This window comes from Carettochelys insculpta, chromosome 5, assembly GCF_033958435.1.
Source record: "Carettochelys insculpta isolate YL-2023 chromosome 5, ASM3395843v1, whole genome shotgun sequence".
In the NCBI taxonomy this organism is placed as follows: Eukaryota; Metazoa; Chordata; order Testudines; family Carettochelyidae; genus Carettochelys; species Carettochelys insculpta.
This window is the reverse complement of record NC_134141.1, coordinates 4,815,679-4,826,756: the sequence shown is the minus strand read 5'-3', so window position 1 is coordinate 4,826,756 and position 11,078 is coordinate 4,815,679. Positions and strand designations below refer to the sequence as shown.

The window sequence follows — 11,078 nt, the reverse complement described above, 5'->3', positions numbered from 1 at the left end:
CCACTTCCCTCATAGCTCTGCCCCAGGTGCTGTGCCCCTCAAGCTGCTGGGGGAGGTAAAGAGAAAGGAAGAAGCTGATTTCAGGCCCAACCTGGCTTCTGCTCCACAGATCCTGAAGAGCCTGCGGGTGAGCAGGCAGGAGCCACACAGCCCCTCCACAGAGGTAGGAGGTTTCAACATGGCTTCCCACCCATGAATGGTAACAGCTGAAGGGGTCAGGAGCCATGAAGGGTGACGGGTGGACAGCCTTGTAGTGGGAAGAGTGGCCTCTGACCACTGGGAACTCCCCTTCACAGCCAGCCAAGGACTGAGGAGCATTAGTCCTGTCCCTTTCAGCTGAGAAATGATTTTCCTCCACCAAGGATTCCAGGTACTCTGCTCCCTGCCTAACATGCTATGGCTACGTCTACACGTGAAGCCTACATTGAAGTAGCTTATTTCGATGTAGCGACATCGAAATAGGCTATTTCAATGAATAACATCTACACATCCTCCAGGGCTGGCAACGTCGATGTTCAACATCGACGTTGCGCAGCACCACATCGAAATAGGCGCTGCGAGGGAACGTCTACATGCCAAAGTAGCATACATCGAAAGAAGGGTGCCAGGAACAGCTGCAGACAGGGTCACAGGGCGGACTCAACAGCAAGCCGCTCCCTTAAAGGGCCCCTCCCAGACACAGTTGCACTAAACAACACAAGATCCACAGAGCCGACAACTGGTTGCAGACCCTGTGCATGCAGCATAGATCCCCAGCTGCAGCAGCAGCAGCCAGAAGCCCTGGACTAAGGGCTGCTGCACACGGTGACCATAGAGCCCCGCCGGGGCTGGAGAGAGAGCGTCTCTCAACCCCTCAGCTGATGGCCGCCATGGCAGACCCCGCTATTTCGATGTTGCGGGACGCGGATCGGCTACACATGCCCTACTTCGATGTTCAAATTCGAAGTAGGGCGCTATTCCCATCCCCTCATGGGGTTAGCGGCTTCGACGTCTCGCCGCCTAACGTCGATGTTAACATCGAAATAGCGCCCAACATGTGTAGCCATGACGGGCGCTATTTCGAAGTTAGTGCCGCTACTTCGAAGTAGCGTGCATGTGTAGACACGGCTTATAGGTCAGAAAGCTCACTGGATCCTCCGTATTCTGCTTCCCATTCCAGCATCCTTAACCAGATCGTCAAAAGCCCATCTTCCCCCATCCATTCAAGGAACACATCTAGTCTGCATAAGGGATAACTGCAAGTATGCAGCTTGCTTAACTGTAACCCACATCAAGTGTTTCTGTATTGCATTAAGCAGGCAAGTGGCCACTTCCATTAAAGGGGCTTTGGATATACGTTTTGTGAAGGCAAGTTAAGTTCATTCCTCTCCCTTTAAAGAAAGAAATAGGCAGAAATTATATGTGGTTTGTTTTAATCAATCATTGATTGAATCATGTAACATTTCAAAGTCTTTTGTTCAAAACCTTTGTGCCCAACATTAATAGTGCATTTCTGTTTACAAGGTTTAACCTTAAGACTATTTCCTTTATATACATACACATGAATAGATTTTCATTTCACTAGTAGCAAAATTACTTGATACATGGCATTTCCTGATAAAGATGCCAAAAATAAAACTCAAGCTTCCTTTATCTTTCCACACTCAAAAAAACAAAACAAAAAAAAAAACCCCAAACAAAAAACACTCCCACAAATCAAAAGTACCGAAGCAACATGAAATTAAAGTATCTCCAAGTGATTGAAATCTTCCTAGTTTAGATGCTGATCACTTCTAGAAGAATAAATTGCAAATATACAGTACATTCAAGAGAAGTGTTGACAATGCCTCTCAATCCTGTTTTACAACACTAAAAAACTTCAATCAGAAAAAGCATCCTTCATATAACAGTTGCATTTGTATATTGGAGTGTCCCTTTTAAAACATGAGGCAGTGTAAATCAGCAGACTGGCAATGAACACATCCAAAGTGGGGGGAGCAAATTAAGCAAGATTCAAAGAGATCAGACTCAGTTCATTTGTTATGCTATTATCTTAAGACACAGATTTCAATACTCTATTTCCATTTTGCTAAACACTTTGAAAACAATAAAAAGATACCTGCACCAAGAGCTGATTGAAGTAGTGGGAAAGGGACACATTCCTGTTAGCAAAACAAAAAGCAGTCAAGTAGCACTTTAAAGGCCAGCAAAGCAGTTTATTAGGTGAGCTTTCGGGGGACAGACCCACTTCTTCAGACCATAGCCACACCAGAACAGACTCAATATTTAAGACACAGAGAAACAAAAACAGTAAGCAAGGAGGACAAATCAGAAAAAAATGATCAAGGTGAGCAAATCAGAGAGTGGAGGGGTGGGGGGGGGAAGGTCAAGAATTAAATTAAGCCAAGTATACAGATGAGCCCCTATAGTGACTATAAGTTCCCATCCCGGTTCAAACCACGTGCTAATGTGCCGAATTTGAATATAAAAGCCAGCTCGGCTGTTTCTCTTTGAAGAATGGTGCGAAAGTTTTTTTTTTTGTTTCAGTAACACACATAGCTTTAGGTCATTGACAGAATGCCCCATTCCATTAAAATGTTGACTAACTGGTTTGTGGATCTGGAGTGTTTTGATGTCTGTTTTGTGCCCGTTGACCCTTTGTCTAAGGGAGTTAGAAGTCTGTCCAATATATTTTTCTGACTTGTCCTCCTTGCTTACTGTTTTTGTTTCTCTGTGCCTTAAATATTGAGTCTGTTCTGGTCTGGCTATGGTCTGAAGAAGTGGGTCTGTCCCACGAAAGCTCACCTAATAAACCATTTTGCTAGTCTTTAAAGTGCTACTTGACTGCTTTTTGTTTTGATAGTGTATAGACTAGCACGGCTCCCACTCTGTTACTATTCCTGTTAGCAATTTTGAAGGCTGATAACCTTCAAGTTCAATAGATCAATGCCAGTTGAGCCACAGACAAAAGTGCCAGGCCACAAGGTTGCACACTTGTGTTAACCTCATTCAGACTGCAACTGCTTTTCATAGGCAGAAAATGGAACTATGGGCTGTGACGCTCAGGCCTCCATTGCCAGTGGCTGGAAAACTGAACGCCGGACCCAAACGTGTGGAACATTCATGGGTCCCTGATGACTTAGAGAACTGCAAGTCCTCAGCACCTCACGGGACAAGCCCTTGCTTGTGCAAAACCTCAGTGCCCAGAACGCAGTGCTGAGAACCAGCGCTGCTCTTGGAGGAACTCATTCTGCTCAAAGCAAAGAGAGGAGGTGAAAAAGCTCCAAATCGGTCTAGTGAGAGTAAGCCTCAAAGCAGCTAAGAGGTACCAAGGGAAAGACTACGTGCTACTTTGCTGAGCAATGGGGGAGGGCTGAAAGCGTCCCTGCGATTTCCTATCTATGGTTACACAACTCCTGGCCAGTGTGGTTTCAGAGGACAATTTGGGGCCCTGCATAGGCTTTTTGTTGGAGGAATGATTCTAGATGGCTACCAAGGAATGAAAATATCAAAGATTCAGTTCTAAATCACTGTCCTTTTCCTATTGCATGTGTCCAACGAGTCCTCCAGCAAAAATAGGGAAGGTCTGGCTTCACCTGACTGGTGCTACTACCGTTAAACACCACCACACATGCTTTCAGAAAGATCTTAAAAGTACACTGAACTACACCTTCACTATCAGATCTCCTTTGGCTCGGCTCGAGTCACAGCTTAATTCCCCCTGCTCTAGAAAGATGACAAATTCCTACTGTATACAGTTTAACACCCCAGAAACAAAATTACTAGAACTGTCCCTTGCTTTCACATTGCATAGTTCCATCTCTCAATATTTCTCCTCCCAGAATAATGGAGCCTGAAGCCAGGCCTTGGTCCTAGAGGTAACTAGTTGCCTGCCGACAGTGCTACTACAAAAACAGCCAGAGAACAGAGATCATGGACTACCTAAGTCTTAGCTTCTGATTCTGCATTTGATGCCATTGCAAGGCATGAATAATTCCACTGCTGTCAATGGAATAATGACGACTTTTTTACAGTGATGTTTTAGGTCAGTTTAATTTGGTACATCGATTGGCTGTTCCTTTGTGCTACATCATATTAAGTTTGGTCCTGCACTACAGCAGTGCTGAGTTTGGTCAATTTTGTGAAAGATTAACTCTTTTGTGGCTGCAAGCATGAACTGGTAAGGTTACTTAGCATTCACAGTAGAACTGAAAGGACTATAAATCCAGACTACAAACCTTACAGTTCAGTATGCCATAGGTGGTCTTTAGGAGGCTACCCTCTTTGTGGTTATAACCAGACAGAATACCTTTGCAGACGCAGTAAGTGCAAAGTTTAAGACCGAATGTGTTACTACATCAACAGGCTGGCAATTTGCATGAACTCCGATTCATCTGTGAATTCAACTTCTCAGGGGACAACTGTTTATTTCTAACCTTAACTGCACATGGTTACCTTCAGGTTTGCTCTAAAATGCTCCATTTTGTAAATTTTAACATAGTGTAGTTGTAGTCATGTTGGTCCCAGGGTATTAGAGAAACAAGGTGGGTGAGGTCATATCTTTTATTGGGCCAACCTGAAGAAGCAGTCTGCATGGCTTGAAAGCTTGTCTCTCTCACCAATAAAAAGTGATGCAAAAAAAACCACAACAAAACCAAACCAAATTACCTCACTCACCAGTCACCACAGGCTGAGCTACTAACGGAACATATAAATTAAGTTGTGACAGGTACTTGTTTTCATTTTAAGGACTTAACATAGAAGATCTATTAAGTAATGACTGGTGTGGAAAAAGTAATTAAGGAAAAATTATTTGCTTCATCTCTTTATAGGAGACCTAGGGGGTCACCAAATAAAATTAATAGGCAGCAGGTTTAAAAACAAACAAAAAGGAAGTATTTTTTCCCCACATCTTGCAGTTAACCCGTGAAACTCCATGCCAGAGGATGCTGTGAAGGCCAAGATTTTAACAGGGTTTATTTTAAAAAAAAAAAAAAAAAAAAAAAAAAAACCTAGATAAATTCATGGAGGTTAGGTCCATCAATGGCTATTAGCCAGGATGGGTCAGAATGCTGTCACTAGTCTGTTTGTCGGAAGTTGGGAATTTGTGACTGGGGATGGATCACTTGATGATTCCCTGTTTTGTTTTCTCCGTCTGAGGCACCTGGCATTGTTCACTGTCAGAAAACAGGATACTAGGCTAGATGGACCTTGGTCAGACCCAGTGTGCCCATTCTTATGTTAATGTTGTAGGGGATGAGATGATGATGAAAAAGGAGAGAGAGAACAAAACAACAAAGAAGAGGAAGTCCAGTGAGCAGAGATATAGTTTACATTCCAATATGCAATTATGAAGTGAGAAGGTAAATACATATCATTTCAGTATTGCTGAAGGCAGTCCTGCATCTGCCAGGAGGGTAGGTCAGTACATCCAGCTGCATGGCATTTTATAATGAATTGTGAGGGTTGCAGTTAAAGTGAGCACGCTCTTCTGACTTGGAACCCCACTGGTAATACAAACCTGCAATGCAGGGGGTTTGCAGTGCACTGAGCTACCGAACCGGGAGCCAGGCATTACCGAGCAGCATTAGCTGTTTACTTCTCCAGCTGCAGAGGGAGCAAGGAGGGGTTCCTGCTGCCACAATTGCCGTAGACCTTCACGGACCTACCCTGTGCTAGCTCTTATTTCTGGCTCACTGTTTGTCATTTTCCAAACCACCCTACTCTCCACTCAACCCCTTACAAGCGTTCTGGGGTAGGGCTGCTGTCCTCTTGCTTCTCAAGTGCCTAACACACACTCGTTGCTACATAAATCAAAGCAGCTGCGGCTCAGGCTTTCAGCCAGGGGGTGAAAGAGGAGCAGGGTAACATGGTTCTCTGCAACTAAGAAGCACTACTGCTCCCTAGCACTCACTGCTCATAAACCTCACTAACGTGCTCACACTCCTTCCCCTTGCCACATAAACAGCCAAAACCTCCTCTCAAGATAACGGACACTGGGAGCACCTAGAATCTCTGAAAAGCAAAGCCCCGGTGGGGTGCTACTTTGCCTTGAATCTTTAACTGGGGTTACACAATAACATTAGTACTTGCTAGTCATTGGTGTGCTCCACCCAAGCTCTCTGGCTCTATCAAAGACTAACCAAACCAGCTGCAGTATTTTAAATTAGGACAGGTATTTCAATGGATGGCATTTGGGTGGTGGGAGTGTCACACACAGCTCTTGAGTGAAAAGGTTAAATTAATCACAACATTCAACCAACAGAAAGAGGATATCCCAGTGAGGGGAGAAAGGAATCCCTGTGGCTCTTCTTTTGGTATAACCATTGCACTCTGGTGATCTGGACCAGTTACAGAGCCAGGCCTTCTGACCTGTCACATATGTTTGGGCGTCATAAGGGCTACAGTGTCAATTTCATCCTAATATTTCACCAGCTGCTCATTAGGACAAATGAGCCTCCAGTATAATGACTAGGGAGAGGAAAGGTACCAGAATGAGAAGTGAGACAGAACAGTCACCATATGGCTGCATGTTCCCACACACTATTAATCACTATCCCGTACTTAGCTCTATCTAGCTTTTACACATTACATTGATGGCACTTGCCCCGAGAAGCTACGCTGCTGCCTACAGTCCCAGTTCACAGCGCTAACTTGCTATAACGTCTCACTTGTCAACAGAAACCAGCAGGGGGTGTGGTCTCCAATACTTAAGTCACCCTGCCCCTGAGATAGGTCCCTGAAGTTCCTCCATTGTTTGACCCACATCCTTGCAGTTTTTGGGGGCCGGCGGAGAGGCATTTCTGCGGTAACACTAAAATCCAGGGTCTGGCATTGGCAAAAGCTGGTCAGCTGCGTGAAAGAGGTCAAGTGCTAATCACCCCGCTAACTTCCATAGGAACTGCAGCTCCTTTGGAGAGTAGGCTGCCTACTGAGGTGCCTAACTTTAAGTACGCATCTTTAAATACTGAAGCCCACAAGTCCTGGCTGTGCTGTGCTGTGCTGACATGGAAAAGTCGTGGGACAGGTTTTGTAAGATCAAGTGGCACTTCCTGTCCCTGGCTAAGGTAGAGATCTGCTGCTCTCTACACCAGGGGCTGTGGCATTTAAACAGCAATTGGGATTTCTGAGAAACCACCACCAAACATGAACAGTTCTTTACTGAAGCCCACTCCTGTATCCTGTAATAACAAACAACTCCAAGTTCATGTCTCAAGTGTCTCTAGTAAGATTTACTAATTACACATCCATACAGCATCTTCCATCCCCAAAGACTTCGTACATCACAATCATGTCACCTGTTAATTAATGGAGATTAATGGAGTGAAAGAAGGCAATTCATTTCTGCTGTCTACGAGGGGCAGAATGTTATGCTGCTTATTATTCATCTCTCCTCTCCATACTTCACTAAATCTTCACAGTAACAGGCAGAATTGCTCTTAAAATCCACTTCTACACTCCCCAGTTCTCCTGGACTTCAAGGGACACTATATTGGAAACCTAGCCACATTTCAAACTGACCTGAGTTTCTGAGCCTGTCCTTCTCTTGCCCTTTCCTCACCTTTTCTTTTAATTGTGCCTTGTGCCTGCCCCCAAAGCCTGTGTATAGTGATGACAAGAGGGAAAGTGACTGCACACGAAGTGCTGTCAAATGCATACCATAAACAGGCAAAAAACCAGTTTTCTAACCTTTTCAGTTGCTGTCATGTTAGTTGCTATACTTGTAGGAAAGGGGAAAAGCATGATTTTAAAATGGACAGTCCTCCTTTCAAAAGGACTTGTTCCTGAATGTCCCAGCCCAGCCATGCTTAAAACTGCACGATGGCCTAATGGTTCGAAAGTCCCTTTCCCACCCCCACTTATACAATTTGTATTACTTTACATTACCTTGTGCCAGACAGAATTGTGAAAACTCTTATAATCTTAACAATTCAGCCCTTCCCAGGAGACCCTAAATTCCATAAAAATAGACCTTGCCTACGTGGAAAGTTTTATCTTAGCTTCCAGAAGAGCATGGGAAAGGAAACAAATTTTTGTGATGACTGAGGAATCCAATGAGAAGGCTTGTTCTGAGCTCTGCCAACATAACCCTATACTTTGAATTTCAGCTCAGAATTCAATCATCTTCCCAAATCCTCTGCTCTTTCAAAATTCACAGTGACTGAATGGATGTACACACATTACATACAGAACAGCTTAACCGTGCTATGTCTGCATTTGGTGGAAACCCATAAAGCATACCCAGCCTTCAAATAATCTCTTTTCTAACACATTCACTGTGATGTCGATTTGGCAGTGGAAAGCCTCAGTTCATGCAAATTGGGGGACAATCTGAGTAGAAAAATTAGGTGGTGTTCATTGCAGAAGAGCTACTTTACCATCAGTGCAGCTTCTTTCTCTGTTAAGAATCCAAACTGGATGCAAGAGCAAATTGATTAAAAATGTATGTTTTAAGCTAGTTGAGTGGCAAAACTGAGGTGCACAAGTGTCACCAAAACATAAATATCACCAACAAACATCAGCCAACTAGCCCCAGGGACTGGGATTTACAGTTTTGAGTTACACAATACATATACTTGAACATGTTAAGTTTTGTTTCTTTTCAAAACAGCTGGGAAACAACAATGCAGTGAGCTGTGTTCTCTCACTGAATTACCAGGCAGTTTTGCACGAGCCAATCCACTCACATAGCGTACATCAGGTATATGATGCCTTTACGATACACACTGATTTGTTCTTTGCATACATAGCTGTGTGCATGCATGCGTCTAAAACTCAAGTTCTCGTACATACAACTGAAGTATTTCACTGTCAGCATAAGTACAGGAAATGCTTTCAAGAGGATAGCTAACAATGTAATATTTTTGCAAACAGACAAATCAAAGCAGAATAAACTATTTTGTGTGCACATTTGACGTTTGAGAATAAAATGATTTAACGTTTTTCTAGCATGGTATTTATAAAGCCAATGAAGGCACATTCCACTGGGGGGGGTGGGGAATAAACAAGTAAAAGGTAAAATTCGGAGTAGGAAAATAAACACTAGTTATAGTGGTGCCTTACAGAAATTCATAATAAATAACAAAAAGTAAAACATGCAGTCCTCGTATTAAAGCTAAAGGTTCATGATATGCATTTAAAAAAATAAAAGAACAACAACCCAGGTTGACTTTCCCAGAAGTGGGAGCTTTTTGGCTAAGCAAGTGTCAATTCATTGTAGGGAACACGGGTATTGTCAGAAAATATTTTAATTATTTACAGAATGATTATCAGAATGATTATACAAACTATAGATGAAAATGTACACCTCTTATAGATTCAACGAAAGGATATGCCGAGCAAGGATCTCTGCTGATAACATAACTAAAGCACTTTGAATAAGGCGACAGCACCAGATATGAAAATCAAAATCACTTAGCTATGGAAAACAAAGTACAAATTGAGGTTGTATGTTTCTTTTCAAGAAAATCCAAAAATTGGTGGATTTGGAATGGCCTACACCTTTTGATACCATTATACCAAAATCAGTGGATTTGGAATGGCATATGCTTTTGATACCATTATGCCAAAGATCAGCGGACATCATTAAAGATATTAGTATTTCACCATATTTAAACCCGAATGGAAAGATCTGTTCTCAGTCTTGCATTCTGAAGCACTGAGTGTTTGTTTTCTGTTCTGAGTGCATCTGTGTATGTTTTGCATTCTACATTTTACAAAACAGATCATCCACTTCTGAGTGTGAGATTTCAAACTGTGTTGAAATCACGCAAAATCTTTCCTAAATCCTAGAGATAAGAAATCCAGACTAACAATACTCCACTCCATTGTGCTGTGCATACATTTGAAAATTCCTGTAAAGAAGGAATTCTAGAAAAGGGATTTTGATCCCTGGTTTTCAAACTCTGACCATGCATCACTCAACTCCATGAAGATCATTTTGGCGTACTGTTCATAAGGCTGTCCCGTGGCCTATAAACAAAACAGAGCAGGTATTAGACACTTACTGCAGAAGTCTAAAGAATGTGAAGAATTCACATGCTGTCAGCAGGACTTGAGAGGAAAAACTGATTTTACTAATAGTGGAATTCACACCCTGTCTCTTGTTTAGCCCCTCTGTTTCCCTTTCTTTGCTAGGTAGTGCTGAAAGTGGCTTTTTTCACCCAAATACTTAAAACTCCCTGTTCCCCAAATAAGTCCCTACACCCGCCCCCCGCCCAAAAGTCCTGGTGTAAATGACACCATATCTGCATCACTTCAAATTTTTAGTCTAATTTGCACAATGTGACTGACATTGTAATAGTTTCCATCATGTATTAAAGGCGTTCACAGACATGGTCTTCATTTTCAGCAAGTGGCTCTTTAAAAATGAGTTCAAAACAAATTACGTAGAAACTACTTCATGGCAGCCCGTGCATTAGCAGCCCACAATGCAACTGAAGAGCTATTTCCAAGACTGTTAAATGCTTTTGTAGTGTCATCCAACCTTCCCATGTGAACATCACCTGCTGACTATGAATGCTCCCAGACTTTTTTTAGCCCAAACACACATGCCAAGTTATAGAGAAGGCTCTGCTGTCTCAGCACTGAACTCAGACTAAATTGGTGTAGGGAACTAGCACACACAGCAATACTGCTGATCCGTCAACTACTCGGTTGGAACTCATCCTAGCGCAGATGGTGTAAACCCAGAGCCCCATGCATACCGCCTGCCTGGACCTGACTTCAGGGTTGTGCTCCAGCATCTGAACTTCCTTTTTTAAAAATTTCCTCAATTCTCTCTCCTGGTACAAAACCATGTAAACTTGAACCAAGCACAACAAATGCACATCTGTGCACAACCATGAGCAGGAGGCCTGAAAAGGGTAAAGGGCTGTTACTGCTGACCGTATTGACAATATAGATGTAACCACCATTTACACAGAGGCACTGTGCTGACTGGGTTTTTTTTTTAATTGGAAGCTGCCCCATAATTCCCACCAGGACCTTGCAGCAGATTTTACATTGTTTGCTATGATTTAAACACGACCCTGCCCCAATTACATCTCTGGGAGGCCTTGGAGTTGAAGGACCACCCCCCTCAAGACTCATGCAGGAAG

General features: G+C 43.0%; 1 protein-coding gene across 2 annotated transcripts in view; it reads right to left on the bottom strand.

The window, feature by feature from the left end:
• Positions 1 to 1,410: 1,410 nt before the first annotated feature.
• GAK (cyclin G associated kinase) overlaps positions 1,411 to 11,078 on the bottom strand; it is a 102,618-nt gene continuing 92,950 nt past the window's right edge. For both annotated transcript variants that reach the window (XM_074994568.1, XM_074994569.1), the window contains one exon: positions 1,411 to 9,951. In XM_074994568.1, coding sequence (XP_074850669.1) covers positions 9,850 to 9,951 — 102 coding nt within the window. In that variant the 3' untranslated portion in view covers positions 1,411 to 9,849. The remainder of the gene's footprint in view (positions 9,952 to 11,078) is intronic.